Source organism: Mya arenaria, chromosome 12, assembly GCF_026914265.1.
Source record: "Mya arenaria isolate MELC-2E11 chromosome 12, ASM2691426v1".
NCBI classification, from domain to species: Eukaryota; Metazoa; Mollusca; class Bivalvia; order Myida; family Myidae; genus Mya; species Mya arenaria.
In genome coordinates, this window is record NC_069133.1 from 69,758,156 (window position 1) to 69,778,493 (window position 20,338).

The window sequence follows — 20,338 nt, forward strand, 5'->3', positions numbered from 1 at the left end:
TGAATGAAAGGTATTGGACTTATAAGTGAAAATCCCAACTTGCCCTAAAACTTTAACCGGACGCCAACGCCGGGGCGAGTAGTATAGCTAAAAATGTGGTTGGTCTATAATATTCATTATTCTATACATGACTGATTATTAATTTAGTGGATTTTTCTGATTGAGGAAAAATAGTTGTTTTTTAGGTACAGATTTCTTTAAAAGACAAGCGCTCTGCACGTCTAATAGGACATAAAATTTACAGTACATATGTAAATATGTAAAGTGTGAAGAAAACTTACAACCTTTTGTTGCAGAATGTGAAGAAGTTACAATTACATTATAACAGAAATAATAATCAACAAACCAAAATCTCAAAAAGGGTGCAAGAATTTGATCACCTGAATGATTAACAAAAATGATTAAGAAAAAGAAGCAAGAAATCTAAGTAAACTACACCATAATTAGTCTACAGGAATTAGATTAACTGGTTCAAACACCAAGCAGGAACAAGAAAAGATCAAGCCTCAGACAAGGATTAGATTAGGCAGTACATGGGCAGATCCAGGATTTGGCACAACTTCAGCAATTTTGAACATGTGCCCCCTCTCGCAGCTAAAATAGTTAAAAAAGATTTATGGTTTACCAATTACAGAGTTCAATTACCAATCAGTCTATCACCCACATCTTCTGTATTTCATGAAAGATCTCTAACACACTAAAAATCATTGTATTAACAGAAACTTTCAGACTTTGTCTAAGTGTTGAAATTACTCTGTCTAGCAATCTTTCTGATTAATTTAATCAAAGCGCTTACAGCATTGAAAGGCTTTCGGCCTGCAACGTTTTGTGAGTATAGTCATGTCATTGCAAAACAAATTAACATAAACATTTAAAGATAGTATATGCTTGCTCATGAATTTCTTCGCAAATACCTTTAGATTTTTATGCTGATACTCAATTAAAGCAAAACCATGGAGTATCAGTCACTTTAAATACTTATTTAATATGCGGAACATCTACATTTACAGCCAATAAAATTGCAGATAGGCAATCATTAAGTACTATAAAGGCTTAATCATTTAAGATTTTCAGCTTTCCAGTTGTTTAAACATCCCCCCACTGCAACTCATTTGATTCACAATCCCTGCTTCAGATTATGCCTTGACAATGTGTCAACCAATGAGGTTGTATTCTAAGTCAGTTAGATGACCTGAATTAAAACTTAATGATAAAGAAGTGGTTGCTCGCTACACTCACTACGCCCGCTCTTTATCATTAAGAGTTTAATTAATGTCATCTAACTATTAAATAAAAAATATATATTCTTGAATGAATGTCAATCACAAAAAAGATTGATTATCTGATAAAATGAAATATTATAATTTCATTTAACACATTTTGGTTTGATATCTTACGCCAAATGAGCATTTAATTGCATCTTCAATATGATGACCCATGTTTTTTCCAGGTTATTTAAGCGGGCTAATTTCGAGGACAAAACCTGTCCCAATATGATGACCCAGCTTCTATTTTTAACCGATAGGATCCCTGGACACTGCCAAAATAAAAACACCGATATATGCATGTATTTATTTTGTTTCAGTACGCTTTCCTTTAAGAACAATTTGCTTATTCTGCTTTTTATATTGCGTTTTGTAACTTTTTCATATTAAAATAAATTGCATTTTCAATCATTTTAATTGCGTAATTACGCAAACACGCAGTTTATTGACACTATTTTGACCTCACAACATATTATGAATACTGGTACTGTAAATTAGGTCGTTGACATCGCAGTTCTAAGTCAGTGCTGGGGTTAATATGCCCGTCCACAAGTTACTTCTTCAAATGTTTAAAATGTTGATTCCGATTAACAATTATAAAAGTCTGTAGGTCTAGCAACCTGGAGCCCAAAACCCCTTTAGCAGTTTTGGATTTATCTGCGATGAAACAATTTTACTTACAGTATCATAGTCTCGGAAAATGGCATCACAGTTTTTCTCTATATCGGAGATTTCTTTTTTAATTCAGCCATTTTTACAAAACTGAAAATGATCACAACATCTGAAGAATTCTCTGACAAATTCATTTTCCTTCAAAGAAAAAATTGGTCCCTTCTTAAAGCCCCAGAAAGGGCCCCATTAGTATATTCATCAGGAAAAAGTCTGGCCAAAGACCCATAGATTACAGCTGCTGGAATTATTAACCCATGTCCTGAAAACAAGACGAGCATGACACAGCCAGGTCATTAAACCTCCACTATATTTTGAGAGCCTCTGACATAATGCGGAGACATACTCTCTCATTTTTGCCAAACATTTGAATGAAAATGACATGCAACACCAAATAGTGCTAAGCATTAGGCAAAAAAATTGTTTACGGCTTGCTTTAACAAATGGGATCATACATCCACAAATGGTCACAATTAATCATTGGTATTGTTTACGAAAACAATGACCAAATTATTAATTGGTTTTAGTGGGCTAGCAGTCACACTAACGGGCTGCACCCAGCTGATGTAGTAAAACAAAAATTAATAGTTATAGTTATTATTTAACTGTTATTCGCTACGCTCACTCCGCCAATTCATATTCATTAAGAATTTACTTCATGTCATCTAACTATAACTAAGTGTTTTCACTCAATTCTCGGCCTATGTGATCGCAGACAGATTCTAATTCAACAATTTAGAATGTTTCTGGAGAGAAAGCCACTTACCCATTTAAATTGGTTTTATGAAGTGAGTTGTACAGTGGTGGGACATGCTCGCTGGCTTATAGTGTATAGATGCAATCGCGCTCAACACAAAGTTCTTAAGTTGTTGTTTTTTGTCCTGTTTATAAGACTAAAAATGATAAAGAACAATTACATAGTGTTTTAACTTTTATCATACATTCACTACCAAAATTTGAGAGAGTAAGTAGAAATTTTTTTTGTTATGTTTTTGCACACCAACCCTCAATTCTTTTAAGAAAGATATATGGAGAGGATAAAAAACATTGGCTTCGCAATGAATTTCCCAGCCAGTGACGCAGAATGCTGAACAAACCATTTTAATTGTGGCAATATTACATAGTTTTCTGAATCTGATAAAACTTGAAACATTCCACGTCACAGACCTGGTGCTACATATTATCAGTATGCCCCAGACCAAATTTTACACTGCTGATTTGTGGTTTTATATTGAAGTCTTGCCAAGAGTATGCAATCTGTATCTTGATTTTGTTATTTGAAATACTGACAAAGCATGTTTTATCTGACATGGGGGTTGCTGGTTTTATATAATTGATTAATATTACCATTTGAAATGTAATGTGAATTTGAAACACTTTTTTAGCTACAAATTAACATCCCAGTATGATGTATACGAGGGTGTTTGCCGTTTAATTGTCTGACAGTTTTATTGAAAACTTGTTAAGAGTTAAGTAAGACAATGCACAACGTACAACACAACACGAATGTCAATCCAGATAATCAATTTAGAAGTCATTGCCATCATAAGTTTTGAAGGTCAGAGACAACCAACTTTGTGCACTCTTTATGTATCATTTCTCATCATACAAATGAGTTTAGAAAGGCTATTGAATTATAGACATTAGTGCTTTGACATTTCTGTATATATTAAGTATCACTACAAGACTTCATTTGGCTGGCTCTGAAAAATTGGAATATCGAACATATAACCAGTTAGGGCTTACAGGCTTGTACTTATTTCAACCACTGATTCATCTAACTTACCGTAAATACATGTACAATTATGACACATGCTAATAATTATGAATTACAGGAACATCGATGCATGTTTGTTCCTTCTAAATACGATCAAAGGCACAAAGATGGTCCAAAGAACGCAGTTACCGGTATACCTTGAAAGTATGACACATACTCAATGGTCACATATACTGAATTATTAATAGCAATATTGAATACAAATTAACAAGAGATCAATTTCCGATTGTACAGAGTAACTAATTATATTTAGGACTAATGTAAGTAATACTTCAGTTGTAAGGCCGATACAGAACGTGACATAAAAAGGTGGAGAATGTTTGTAAACAGAAGACCGTCTCTACACAAGGAGGCCTTGATCTGGTTCAACAACATGACCTAGATACAGACAAGGCCTATTATGATCATAAATACACCTTGCCAGGGTTATAAAACCATTCACTAATGTCATGAATAACTCTGTCGATTGATAAAGCTGTGCTACTGTTTACTTTTAGCTTTCTGTATTTACAATGGGTCTTTTGCCTTCTTTATAAGAAATAATGCAATCAATACCTAGATGATTAACACAGCAATTGAAGCAGCCTCAACACTGAACTCAACTGATAGGGTGGAACAAGTGCAAAACAGTCTACATCATTTCAGAATAGTGACAATGTCATAAAGAAAATGTTGAGTGCTCCCTACAGTTCACATATATAATCATAATGATGTCAGTTTGTCAGTGATCCAACCACAGAAGAGCAGTAAAGGCTGGGGAAATCCTGCATAAAAAACAGGAGAAAGTTGGATACCAGAAATCATTAGAACAATGTCAAGTAGTTCAGAGTTTCTGTCTAAATGATTTTATTATCCCACTTTCTTCTGATTTAAATGTGGAACATTTTATAATTATTATGTAAGGGTTCATTTTGGCAATATACAGAAAGTTGAACGAGCTCAAAGACACCACAATGTAATATTAATGTACCTTATCATATAACATTTACCCTTAATAAACTGGCAATAAACAAGTCTCATTTTCAGATATTTTAACACAACCTGAACAAATTACATTATTTCTATCCAATTGTGAAATTACCGAGGAATAATAATTACTTAAAACACAGGAGTTTCTCAGCTTCCTAATTAAGCTACTTAGGCCTAAAAAAAATTGTTTGGTTAAGGTTACATCCTTTTAAATAAAAGTTTTTATTAAGCTTTGTATAAGAATGTCATTTTCATCATTGGATAATGGTGTTAAAGTTATCTTCTGCATAAGCATTTAAGGTTTTCAACTACAAACTGGATTTTTTTTTTAAAAAACAAACAAAAAAACTTTTTATTTTTTCATTTTTTTTTTCAAACTGACTATAAAAGTGGTAGGTAGGGACGGGTAACCGGAACCAAATGTTTTTGTTTTTTTAACCCTTACACAACTTTTGCTGATGAGTCTGATGTTGCTTTTATATGACTAGATTCACCCTAGGGTAATGGAACAATTGTTGGGTTATTATAAATGTTGAACATTTTCCAATGAGACAAATTTGACTCCTGCACGATATATTCATACCCCATGGGTAATTTTTTCTTATGGGTAATTTTTAGAACTATTTTTATAAGGCAATTGAGAAAAGATAATATTTTAAATCATATTCCAATAATTTGTGCTGAAAAGTACATTACACAAAAAAATTAGGATAATATAACTTTATATGTATGACATAACATCTGTATTAAATACCACTCTAATGCAGTTGGCAACATAATGTTGCAGTTATTTCAGGAAAATAATAAAGAAAACTGTGTGCCTTAGAAAATATTGTCATGCTATCCAAAAACATTAAAACTGTACATGTTATGAAGTTTATTTCATTCTAAAACCAATTAATTAAGAATCTAGAATGTGTTTAAATTTGATTACATCTAAAGTATCAGCTGAATTCAATCGGATGCGAAAGATTTTAATTAAATGGATTCAAATGTTGAGGACTCCATTTTGATAGCATACGAGCGAGTCTCAACAAAATAGATAATTCAGACATAAACATGGTTTTCCTTTTGGAAACAGTCAAATAAGAAACAAATTTTATATAATATCTTGTATTTTACTCCCGTAGGTATTTGTGTTTATAGCACATATATGCCCCTAGGGAAAACCTTGACACAACTTTATGCAACAATTTGTGGTAATGTTTCATTTGACAATGGCCAACAATTTGGAGTATAAAGTTGTATCTACAACTGTCAACATCTTATACATATAGAAAAACGTGGACCTGACCCGACTTCAAAACATACTAACAAAAGCCCACAATATGATTATAGCATTCCAATAAATGTCCACTCCAAAGGCTAGTACATGTAGTTATACAGTGTACATCAGATCCGCTGATAATCAGGTCATCTGAAAAGTCTGAAAACACCCAAAAGCTGATGCCCATATTTCCTGTCTACTCTTGTGTGATAGAAAGTCTATTATCCATGTCCAGTAAATGGGTAAGTTGCCAATAAGTTATTTGTATTAATCAATACACAGAATGGTTCCTCCAGGCAGGTCAAGCAGTGGCTAAAACTAATACTTTGATCCATCCTTGACCTTACTGGTGAAACATTCACCATATTAAGTGCAAATAAAACATCTTCTTTAGTAACTATTTAGAAAGCATACAAGTTTGAGCCTCTTTCATACAATTACCTACTTGCTAATTCTTAACCATGTATTGCACATGTTAATCTAAATAGTTGCAAATTCTGTCTTGTTGTTTATTTAAAATTAGGCACAGCTAAACAATTGTTAAAGCCAGTGCTACCCATGTGTGTATTGTCACTGACTGCATGTGTAATAAAACTTCATTTTACTATCTTAATTGGATATCATGAAATAAAATCATGATGTATTTTAGACATAAAACTAATGTAATAACTATCCTCAGTGTGATGTTATGTCATTTATAATACAAACCAGAAAGTTAGAAATGCTTTTTTGATTGAATTTTCTCCCTCAAATTATGTTTGAAAACTATAAAGGTATCAATTTAGCTACAGAGAGGTGGTTTTGGAGGCAACCTTGTATTGAGACAAGAACTGCCTCGGTGTGCGACTCTTTTAATTATGGTCTAATGACAGCAGCAATTAAACTGAATAATAGATACAAGATCAGAGAGAAATAAAAAAAATAGGCATAAGTTTACAGATCATTAAGATAAATATATAATTTTCATAACGTCTTTTTTATTCAACCAGGAGGTCAGCTCACTACACCGCACAATTGTGTAACTAACAAACAGAATATCAAAACAAATCTGCATTCTACAGAATGGTGTAGTGTTTCATTTAAAGACCGCTCTCCGAAATGCCAGTGCACATTAAAAATCTGTCAGTGTCATGGGGGAAGTTACATGCTTTTAACACTCAAATTGCAAGAAAACAAAAACATTTAATTATAGCTTATTATTCAAATATACCAATGAACTAAGATCAAGGAAGTAATCAATATGAAATGGCGGTAGTGTTATAAGACTAAAAACCTATATATAAAACTGCTGTTCTCAAGGGTCTGATCTTGGAGCCTAATTTTCAAGACTAATGGTCTGTTTTGATACATTTTGGACATATATATATATATATATATATATATATACTACAAATTTATGATATGTGTTAATTTCGGGTCGATTACAATTCCTGTTCGTCAAAACCCGGGTGCTCTTGTAAATCAAAAGACCCGAGTTCTGACAACCTGAGAATATATATAAGGAGCAAAACAGTCTTTCATTTCAACATTTCCATCAAGTGTAGGCTAACCCTGTATATTGCTTGCCATGTGATATATTGTCACAGTCCTCTACTATAATACATTAATGCATTTGCCATGTAAAATGCTTTTTATATTGTGTGTGTGCTTTAGCTAACAGTTTATGGTACCCACCTGAAATTACGTTACTGTGCACCGCCTCAAAAGAGTAGATTTTCCTGAACCATGACGTGGCAAGGTCGGTTGGATTTCTCACGTTGTCCTTGTATTGGTGGTCGTCCCAAAGCAGCTCCACTCTGAAAATGTCTGCGTCCACTATTGGCTCATCAAAATACAAATTCAATCGATCCACAATGCCAAATCCCAACTTCTCAATAGACTCCTTTTTCTCCTTAGGAAGTGGTGGTTCAAACATCCTATCACAAGACGCTTTGAGCACACCGAGTGAACAAGTCACGATCACATGTTCCGCACTGAATTTCTTACCATTTTCACACTCTACTAGCACACGACCGTCATTCTCATTGTTGCCCCAATGAATGCATTTAACGGAGTGTTCCAAAAGTATATTGTTTTCAGGCACTTGGTTTAGCAGGATGTCTAGGACCGACTGAAAACCTGGCGGAATTGTATAGTGGACACCTGGCAGCTCTTCGTAACAACCAAACTCTCCCAAGGACACATCATTAAGGTCATTACATCCCGAAACCACCGTCTCCTGCTTCAAATGCTGATCGAAGATCATTTCACGCAACTTTCGCTCATCGTCTGATAAGTTCTCCAACTTCTCTTCAATTTCATAGTGCATATATTCGCCAACGCTGTCGTACGGAGCGTACAGCTCCATTTGATAGAACTCTTCACACTGTTGAATCAACAGTCCATAACTGAAGTCCACGTCTTTTACAGTTTTCTGGTTCACTTCTTGTCCTGTTTCTGTCAAGAACACATTTTTGTGTCGAAGGCCCTTGTCCTTGTATCGCAACTGGAGGAGGCCATTACTGTCGGCAATTTGAAAGATGGGGTTACGTTCAATTCCATGGATCCAGTTGGCTCCCATTTCAACATTGATGCCCTTGCCATCTGAAAAAAACAAAACAACAAAAACTATTAATGACTTTGCTGCCAAAAGTTTACAATAACTATTTATGGCCCATTTATTATTTATACAGTGGCTCAAAAAGCAGTTGATAAGGTCACTTTAACACCCACCCTGTAAAAAGAGTGAAATTGTCCCTTATATATAAATGATGATTTTATAAACTGCTTAAATCAACAAGTAAGTGCATATACAGTCATAGAAATTAGACTTTTGGACGAACTAGCCCGAATTCTTATCCTTTGCTTGGCATCAAATTTTTTAACAAGCCTGCTATATAAAATTCAGAATTGGAGTGTTTGAGTTCATTTCGACCAAAGCATATACATAAAGTCAACTCTAAAAATTTAATTATTCCATGCTAAGGTGATGAGGCCTGTTAATGATGTCAAAGTAATCAACTTGTAAATTTATATGTATATATCTTATTCATAGCATAAATTGACAAGCTATCTTACAAATCTAATTAAATATTTCTATTCAAGTGTTATGTTAAATAGCGATAGCCTAATATCATACACTTTTCACATTTCTGAATGTTTGTCTCCATGAGTGAACTTTTCTTCTTCATAAAAATAGATATTAGATTCTCCTAGAGGTCAGTAGTCAGTCCTACAAGGTTTTAGACTCTAATAGTAATAGGTAAATATAGTTAGTCCTATCTAACAGATAAACAGTCATTCATACGAAGTTTCCAAGCTCCAAAAACAGATCAATTGTCAGTCCTACAATGTTTCCAAGTTCTAAAAGGTCAAGTTAGTCGGTCCTATCCAGTGGTTGAAATTAGCACAAGCCCGCAAGCCCTGCACTGGTAAAATGTCTTTCAGGCTTGCTCAAATTCTGAATTTTATATAGCATAGCTTGTTAAAAATATGATGCCATTAAAGCAATAGTACTTATAAGAATTCGGATTTGTTCATCCAAAAGTCTAATTTCGATGACTGCTTATCTAACAGATCAATAATGTTGCTATTATTTACATTAATATATGATGTTATGAAACCTTAAGAGTACTATAATCTGCTTGTATTATAAAAGTGCAACCAAATTAGGAGCACTGTTAAAAAAGTAAATGTTATGATAATGGATATGTACTTTTACTCTATATAATACCAGCACATTTTTGAACTATTATTATCAGTCAGAATGTTTTTTTCACCAAAAGGAACTTAAATTCAAAGAACCATTATCACAGGGGTTGTTTTACTGAATGCCAGAAATACTTTATTTTTAAGAACATGATGATTACATAAAACTGCACGTGTTTGTTACAGATAAAGGAGAGTATGGCAAATAAGGCCAGACCTTAGATATTCTTCATTTCCCCTCCCACCCAACCAGGTAAATTAAGTGTGGTTCAGTCTGCAGACAAACAGTTATCTATATATTAATAAACAAGAAGTTTGGATAATGTTTATTTGGAAGTAAATGTGAACATACTTTTCTGACCTAGGTTTATTTGATCAACACCTCGACTTTGGTTTGTGACTTAATTCACACATTTTTATTTCTTGGATGTTGATTGAAAGAACAAAACAAACTGGAAGCTAGGCATTTCATACTCTGGTCAGGCGGATTTGTTTGGTCATTATGGGATGGAACACTCTAAATATGTTATTTTAGGCCTAATACGCTATTAATCTCATCAACCTTAAGTGACACTGTAAAACTGTAATTAATTACCAACACTACAGCTTCCATCCTAATGTCCTTGCATGCTCAGCAATTAATATTAAGTGATTGATGTTCCATCTCTGATTCATTCTTTTCCATTAAGACATCAACATACTGGTTGGATTTCATGTTAACATGTAGTTATATAACTGTCTGAGTGATAAATTGTATTTTTTTGCGAAATATGTTATACAATACCATTTAAAGACTTGTTCAATCTAAATTTATACATTTTGGATGAGACAAAATCCCATCAGACAGGAAATGACAATATCATTTTTCCTGTTTTGTGTTTTTACACAGACAGTAATGAACCTCAGTGTTTTTCATGTTTTATAACTATAACGCAAACAGGAAGCTAGTCTGGACCTCAATGATGCTCAATGTTTTATATGAGATCAGTGAATGTTTTACAACTTGTGAGCACATATTATACACATTAGAGCACAGCAATTAAGTTAATGCCTGGGCCAGGCACTTACCATTTTTCTCAGTTGATGTTTAAGAGAAATAACTCAAAATGATTTTGGCCAGAGTTATTGGACTTGCTTTATAAAAGTATTGCCATTGTCACAATATATGCTAAATCTCTTGAGAATATCTGGTTTGGGCCAACATTATATTGATTTATTTCAAGTTGTCACACCACAATAGCCTTTCAACAAACATGGCAAATCGAGAATGCTGCTGCCTCCAATGAGAATACTGCTTCCTCCAACGAGAATGCTGCTGCCTCCAACAAGAATGCTGCTTCCTCCAACGAGAATGCTGCTACCTCAAACGAGAATGCTGCTGCCTCCAATGAGAATGCTACTGCCTCCAACAAGAATGCTGCTTCCTCCAACAAGAATGCTGCTTCCTACAACGAAAATGCTGCTGCCTCCAACGAGAATGCTGCTTCCTCCAACAAGAATGCTGCTGCCCCCAACGAGAATGCTGCTGCCTCCAACAGGAATGCTGCTGCCTCCAACAGGAATGCTGCTGCCTTAAACAAGAATGCTGCTGCCTCAAACGAGAATGCTGCTTCCTCCAACAAGAATGCTGCTTCCTCCAACAAGAATGCTACTGCCCCCAACAAAAATGCTGCTGCCCCCAAGAGAATGCTGCTGCCTCCAACAGGAATGCTGCTGCCTGAAACGAGAATGCTGCTGCCTCCAACAAGAATGCTGCTGTCCCCAACGAGAATGCTGCTGCCCCTAACGAGAATGCTGCTGCTCCCAACGAGAATGCTGCTGCCTCCAACGTGAATGCTGCTGCCTGAAACGAGAATGCTGCTGCCTCCAACAAGAATGCATCTGCATGAAACGAGAATGCTGCTGCCTCCAACAAGAATGTTGCTGCCTCCAACGAAAAAATGCTGCTGCCACCAATGAGATTGTTGCTGCCTCCAATGAGAATGCTGCTGCCTCCAACGAGAATACTGCCCCCAACAAGAATGCTGCTGCCCCCTACAAGAATGCTACTGCCCCCAACGCGAATGCTGCTGTATCCAATGACAGTGCTGCTGCCCCCTACAAGAATGCTGCTGCATCCAACGACAGTGCTGCTGCACCCTTCGAGAATGCTGCTGCATCCAACGATAGTGCTGCTGCCCCCAACGAGAATGCTGCTGCCTCCAAAGAGAATGCTGCTGCCTCCAACGAGAATGCTGCTGCCCCACACGAGAATGCTCTTACTCCAACAAGAATGCTGCTGCCTACAACGAGAATGCTGCTGCCCCCAACGAGAATGCTGCTGCCCCCTACAAGAATGCTGCTGCCTCCAACGAGAATGCTGCTGCCTCCAACGAGAATGCTGCTGCCCCACACGAGAATGCTTTTACTCCAACAAGAATGCTTTTACTCCAACAAGAATGCTGCTGCCTTCAACGGGAATGCTGCTGCCTCCTACGAGAATGCTGCTTCCTTCAGAAAGAATGCTGCTGCCTTCAATCAGAATACTGATGCCCCGAACAAGAATGCTGCCGCTTCCAACAAGAATACTGCTGCCTCAAACGAGAGGCACATTGCCAAATTTCAATTGATATTTCAGGATTATGTATATCTGATAATTGTAAAAGATACAATTTTACAAGCATGTCTGTGTTTTACTGCTCAATTTTGACGTTTTATGTCTTTATATAATATAAATGTTAAATGGTCTGATGACTTATTTTAATATTCGTACCAAACAGGATGAATTTTGTCCAAGTAAGTCTTGATGAAGAACTCTTGGTCACTATGGAGACATGGACTTGGTATTTGTTAGAACTTCATACAAAAAATATGCAAAAAAATACCTTCCCATTCAAAGAGAAGTTTTATAGAGATTGTATAATTTATAGGGTCCGAACATGTGCGATGCAGCTCATGGATTAGGTGGTAAAAAAACAGCACCTACCAACCTCTTCAAATGTAGGTCAGTACGACCAAACAAAGTGGGTTTTTTAATCACGGCCTCACAGCACAATTGAAGTTCCTTTTAAAACTGTAACAGCTGCACAGTGTCTGCATTGTAAATATTTGTATATTATGACATGTTGTATTATGCTTTATCTCATTCAATTATTTCCCTGCCTTACAAATGCACATTTACTCCAATGTATTCATTGAAAGATTGTATTCATAATCAAAGAAACATGCTTTTTCATTACTTCGGTCAATTCCAACAACATGCATGCCTTGTTTAAAATTGCTTAAATTAAACAATGAAGTTGGCAGCGATGTTATATGCCAAATTAATGGTTCAATTAAAAAAAAAAAAAAATAACTAATACTGAATATTATACCTCACATAAATGTGTCCCTTCTTTGTATATATAAACTCGATCGGTCCGTATATCACTGTATTTTGATAAAAATCCAGTTTTATGACGTCACCGGTCCATATCATATTTTTGGCTGGTCCGGACCTCGCCAAAAATGTCATATGGACCGATGACGTCATGCAACTAGTAGGTGCGGCTTGCTTTTTTCACAATGACGTAGATTTGTCGCAAGTTAACATTATAAGCTTTGTTCAATAAAACACATCTTAAGTGCATTAAAAATAATTAATGGTTCTATAAAATGTTCGGTATAATATAAGAAATACAACACACCAATTCGGGCCATATGGCATTATAAGGACCTGTCAGTCAGCCCCCGAAGGTGAATGGACCTCGGCTAACGCCTCGGTCCATATACACTTTCGGTGGCTGACTGGCCGGTCCTTATAATGTCATATGACCCTCAGTGGTGTGTTATATTTCTTTAATGCATTTTCCATGTAGCAACTTCATGAAATGAAATGAGAGTTAGTAAATTATCTGTATACTACAATATATTATATCTATATATATTTATATTAAACGGTTCAGACGTCTAAAGAATTAAATCATGGTGTAAAGAGGAAGTGCTTTTGTGAACATTTTTTTTTATTTTCTTAGTAGAGCAATCCTTTACATTTACTGAAAACAGAACGGTACAGTCATGCAATTTATCCATTGGCCAAATGCATTTTATCATGAATTTACTGTCAAACATTCCAATCGTAAACATCATTGTGAAATTGTATCCTGTTTGTACCCGATAAATTTGAATGACCATGTTTTTGTTTAAAAAAGCACCAATAAGTGGTGATATTTACAGTATATAAAAAATATGTACATGACACTTTCTGCTGTTTGGTTCATAAAATAATATATGTTAAAACATTAATCAGCTTTGCATCTTGGTACATGAAATGAAATGTTCAAACATTAATTAGCTTAACTAGGGTATTTTTTACTGTTCCAAAACTGTGATGTTGTGCTCAGAGCACCGAATAATCATCAATGTAATGCTGGTTTAACTTTAACCACACCCAAAACACCACATCAATGACATCAATGTATGAATGTGTACTTAATGCAAAGTTCAACAATGATGAATAGAAACTGAATAATATGCACTGATAAAGCAACTTTATCTTAAACAGGACATTAAACTAAGCTCTGACTACTCTAGGACGTTGATGTGATTGTTACATGGAATCATTAGTGGTCTTCCTGAATCATAAATATATCAGTCTATAAGTGTCAGTTCACCCAGTGCCATTGCCAGTCCTCTTTGCCCTCCTCTGAAGACAAAGAAGGGCTTTAATATTTACATGAGCAGGCAAACCAAATAACACCCAAGGTGAACATGGTGAATTTAAATGACTTGTTTTCCCCATGAGTTACTCCTTACTGATGGATTTCAGATGATTAAGAAGAAAACTAAACTTTTTTTAGGTGCTACGAGTCAGACCGCAGGTTTGTCTCCTGATGTTCTTGCTGCTCTACATTTATTAAATATGAAAGGTTTGGTACAAGTACAAAATGAAGATGCCCACATTGAATCACTTATAAGCTCAGCTAAATGTGATGTTTGATGCCAAAAAGTTTAAAGAGGACAAGATCCACACGATCCGTTAGTGATTCACATATTTTTATAGTTATCTAACGGCAAAGGCAGTCTGGTTCAGTATTGAATAAAATGGATGTGGTTACCTCCTACAATAATGGTTCAAACCCTTTAGGTAGCTTTTAATGTATCTTCAAAGGAAACAAATAGTGCAGTTTCTTTACAATCTATTAAAACAACCTAAGGCATATTTAAACCAAAACTTAGCCTGGCTTGTCTTGATAACAACTATTGATTTTGTTAACAATTTAGAATAAAATTACAGCCCAGAAGCATAACGAACAATCGTTTTGCCACATAAAAAAATATATGGAATCTATAAAACATAGAACATTGTTTAAATCATGGGCTGTGTGAAATGTTGTGCCAGTGGACAGCTCCCACTGACTAAAAGTAACCTCAACTTTTGTCTTTTGCATAAAGTTCTACATGTCTGTCAACAATTATGAATACGCTTTTACCAGTGAGTGGTAAACTAATAAAATTATAAGTTTTAGAACGAAATAAAAAGAAATATAATTTTACAACTATCCATTTAAAACATCAGGGAATAGAACAAAAACTGTCATGGGAAGCTGAACACTAGGGACAATGACCTGACCCACCGACCTCTACAGCAGGGAGACCTGAAGGTCAACTGAGTTCAAATTATAGAAAATGCATTCACACACATGGGCGAAAATGTTGCAAATGGCTTTTAATACAGAAGTATTCATACCTAAGTATTTAATATGCAAACAGGGATTTTAAACTTTTCATTGACTTGACAGTCATGTTCCTTCGCTTTCTTGTATACAATAAAATATTTACGTACACTTGTTTTGAAAAGACTTCATGCTTTTCTTTAAAGGACCTTAGGGGTGACTTCAATAATCTTAAATTTATATAAATATTACCAATTTATATACCAATGGCAACATGGTGATTTTTTTTTATTCCAACATTCTGTGTTCATTTTTTTTTTTCTGACTGAAAGTTTAATTCACACAAATGTGTTGCTTAACAACAAAAATATGACACAAAGATCATGTTATGACTCTGATTGAGTTAGAGATCTTTGTTGAAATGGGGCGGATGGACATCTAACATGAGTCAAAACTGTTTTATAGGTAACTTGTACAGACAGAAATACATGAAGTACAGTACTTATTGTTTTACTTTGAAATATGTACTAATAATTATTAAATACTTATATGTATATTTAGCTTGAATCAGGTCATCTAGTTAGCAATTATGGTATGGCTAAATGATATAACTTGTTACCATTACTAAATCTGATTACTTGGGGATGACCTCTCCACAAACTCAATAGATTATGCATGTGAACAGAAAGCTTAACAATACAAATTGGACATTTTCCAATGCTATGGCTTCTCAGTTGATATTTATAAATACAGTAACACAACAGAAAGAGTGGTTAAAAGTAGTTCACATTATTGCAGCAGAGTCTGAGAGGGCAAGTAAAATGTTTGACCTTTTAACCTGATTATTTATTTAATAGAGGTACACTCTGGTGCATGCAAATTAGTAGGACATGTATGCTTTTTACATGCACATTTGTAATATTCATCAAAAGTCTTAAAACCAATCATCAGAATACATTTTCAAGAGATTTATGAAGAATTATTGTACATTTATTTACACAAAAGCTGTACATGTACATTTTCTGTTACTTATCCGTAACGGAAAATGTACTGTGGTTGCCGACAATGATAACATGAGAAGTAGTTTTAACATTTTATATTTAATATAGTGCAATTTTTTGGTTTTGACTTTGTCTCACTCTGCTGTTACTTAAAATATACCTCGGTCCTGTAATATGAGATGTGACATTTAGATAAGCAATTATGATCAACTGTATCAAAAATACTTTGACATGTCCACTGTACAAAGCAAATCCAACATTGTTATAACGGTTTATTATCTAACATAATTGCTTTCTTTTAACTTTAAAATATACAATAATATATTATTTACTGCGTAATCTACTTTCACATTCTATTTGCGCCAGTATTAATGTCTGGTGTCACAGTGTTTCAGCTTTACTTTGATTGGCTGTTCCTTTCGAGGGTATAAATATAAATGGAAAAAAATCTTTCACTGAACTTTTTTTGTCGAGTTGTGCGAATGTATTGTATTTAAATTAGATTTGCATCAAAACAGTTATATTAACATATAAATTTATATTAGTTGTTAATCTGTAAAGTAAAATACTTTGAAAGTAGTTCATAGTTGTTGTCTGAACATCATAACACCAACTTTATATTGCACAAATTATGTCAATCATAAATATTTCATTCAGCAACAGAACTTAATTTGGATGTACATGTGGGTTCCCCTTGTAAACTAAATTCAGATGAAATTATATTAACGCAAGACTGAGCGCCAATGCTGTATCAATAATGGTGCATTTATCATATTAAACTTTAAAATATCAAAAGGACTCACTGTCAAACAATATAATGGCAATGATAGTTGATTTGTTTAACCAGAGTTTATAGGTATTTTTAAGAACAAACACAAAGCAGAAACTGGCTACATTTATACTCATTGAAGAGATTTTGGTAAATACAGACATAATATTGATCAATTTTCAATACTGTTTAGATTATGATGCATGTATACATGTATGAATGGGTTTTTTTATCAGCATTTTGCATCTCACATAAAATAGCAAAAACATAATATATGACCATATGAAACCGGAATTAATCCCTTTTAAGCCGGAGTCATTGACCTGTTATGAATTTTGAGCATTGTTTTTGGCACCTTGTTTCATTAGAATACTGTTATTGTGTTTGGTTAGATTCAAGTTTTTTCACTAACACACAGAAAACATCAAATGAAAAAAAATGACAACAAAGATTATGACAATGCCTCACAGATGAGCTAAAATTATTATTTAGAGTAAAATGACTTTGGCCTTCTTATGAACGATGCATGCAAACCACTCCTTATCTCTGACTCTAGCTTCACTGTTGTCAAAACAACATATCACTTATTCATATAATGTATCAATGCTCCGCCAGGGTTTGAAAAAGGGCAGGATGCTAGGTCAGAAAGGGCACATTTGATGTGCACTAAAGGCCACTTGCAAGAGCCAATGATCATTTGACATTGTGTATTTGTTGTAATTACATTAATTACTTATAGTTTGTTATTAATACCTTAGCTGTTATCTTTACTTTACATTGGTGTCCAAATTATATATAATATTATTATTTGTATACTTATATTTATTTTTATACATATATCTAAAAATAGACCATCAAACAAAAGGACACAGTAGGGTATAGTAAAAAGGCAGCAGGGTGCTGAAAAAGGGCAGCGGTACCACCCTGCTATTAAGGCCTTGCTCGAACACTGATATATAATGATACTTTTCAGTCTAATGATTGCTAAAAAATCCTTTTTTATACTGTATCAATGTAAAGTAATTTCATAAACTGAAAGGGGTTATTATTATTCATATGTTCCATAAAAAATATATGTGTGTCGTACCTTATTTAAATATATATATTTTCTAAGCCCAGATACTGTACTAAATGGACTAATGTCAATGAACCAAATTTCGGACAAATTTGGAAAGTAACAAAAATTCGGATATACCAAGTTCGTATGTCCATATTCTACCGCCAGTCCGGTTTGATGCTTCGAGGATTTTAAAATCGGTAAATCCATTCTTTGCCATAAATTCTGCAGCAGATATCCCGGATATTCCAGCACCAATAATTAGAACTTTTGTCTTATTAATGCTTTCGTGCACGTCGGTGGCCATTTTGTCTGATGTACTTCACAATCGTGACCTTCCTGTGTTATATACGAAGCAAATATCACAAAATCATGAATGAAAACCTCTATCCAAATGTATGATGGACACGTTTGTTGTTGTTAGATTCTTTTTAAAATTTCAACCACTCTCTTTGGGTAATTTACATTGACTCTGTCACTGTATACATAACAACTAAACAAGCTTCTCGTCGATCTGACGTCATCATGTAGGAGTGGTTTTCCCATAAAAAGGCCACAGGTCACTAAATTATTGACAGCATAAATCTTTATACGTGTGTATTCGTAAAGAACTGTTGACACCGGCACTGAAGCAACACTTTGAATTTGTGGTAAGTATGTTTAATTCTAAAATGTTGTTCTATGTATTTGATGTCAAAACTATGATACATCTGTTATTTATTTCTTTGTCGTCTGCATCCTCGTAGGGTTACATGCCACTATTAGTATTGGTTAGTTCTGACAAGTCCAAGTTTACAGACAGAAACTGGAACACCTCTAGTTTAAGCTGTCAACTGAAGTACACTGCAACCTCTAAACTCCTGCAGACTGATATAAAATAACTTGTTCCTTCACCTTCCTATAGTACTTAATAGGGTAATGGTGGCCCGCTACGGCTGTACCAGTAGTGTAGACTGGAAACTTCCAATCATGTTATTAAGCCGGAGTTACTAGTAAGTTGATTACAAATTGAAGTTGGAAACATAATCTAACATGAACTTTTTAATACAACTGATACTCTCTTACCTACAGTTGTATATACTTTATAACACGAATCCTTCATAAAACACCACATGGTGGTACTCTCTTAGACCCAAACCCACGCCAGTGATTTCGTGGTCATTACCTGGTCTGCTCTATACAAATATGTACCTACTGGTACCATTACCATTGTGCTACTACAGTCAACACTAATGGCAAACCTTTTTTAGAATACCCTTTGAGAATACCCTTCCGCAGATTACAATCCACTTAATATGTCTGTACTGTTACGTACAGTGTCGGTTTAATGAAAATCATAGACTTTTACCCTAACTGACCCGTATCTACGTCATATTTCCTTACTTTTCCTACAGTACAGGCCTGATCATAGCAGGCATACACACTCGGCATTGGACTGAACCGTAAGATTTTGGCCATTTTCACATGATTGATTTTGGCTGTTCAGTATACTTGTACGCATCGTTTTGACCTAAAAGGCAGAAAATTATAGCCTATACTTACTTCACTGGCCGCGATTTAATGTTTTGTGTTATAAGTTATAACTAAACTAAAAGTCCCCACTAGCTTTTAATGATTCTTTCACATACATGTATAATACTTTTAAGTTGAACCGATTGCGATGTCAGCAATACAGCGCAGACGGACGTTCAAAGCGCCGTTTTCACAGACGAGTCAACTGTCGACACATTGCAAGAAACAGTGCAATGCCGATAAAACCAGAATCACTCCAGCAACGTCGTCAGAACAAACAGTTTCTCCTCTTCGACTAAGTCGTATTCAAATAGTGACACCTAAAACAAAGAGCAAGATAAAAGAAAGGCACGTATTCATTTGATTTGACGTTAAATTCGATTTTAGCATTATTATATGACGTAATTTTGTAAACTTATTTTTAGATTTGTAGTAGAGTATTTAAGAATATTATAACCCTTAAAGTAACTTTACTGACATGGACAAATTATAACAAATTCAAAAAATGATTGAAACCATATTACAAAAAATAGAATTGCGGTAATTTTCAAAATATTTTACTTTAATTCAAACTCGATATTTATCGACGTTAAATACTGAACTTATTTGTATAAACGCCAATATAACGCAAACGCAAGCGTCATACCTCTATAACAGTGGTGAAATATGTACGCGGGCATTTGGGTATTTTCCGTTCTGCTTCGATCACACAATATTTTATAATTCGCTTTG

At 34.6% G+C, this 20,338-nt stretch overlaps 1 protein-coding gene across 1 annotated transcript in view; it reads right to left on the reverse strand.

Annotated features, from left to right (window-relative positions):
• The window catches only part of LOC128211304 (spermine oxidase-like), a 56,276-nt gene extending 37,645 nt beyond the window's left edge, over positions 1-18,631 (reverse strand). Inside the window, exons 1-2 of the mRNA XM_052915960.1 lie at positions 18,233-18,631; positions 7,622-8,530 (exon numbers count right to left, since the gene is read on the reverse strand). Of these exons, the coding sequence (XP_052771920.1) occupies positions 7,622-8,530; positions 18,233-18,401 (1,078 nt within the window). The 5' untranslated portion in view covers positions 18,402-18,631. The remainder of the gene's footprint in view (positions 1-7,621; positions 8,531-18,232) is intronic.
• Between the last annotated feature and the right edge of the window lie 1,707 nt (positions 18,632-20,338).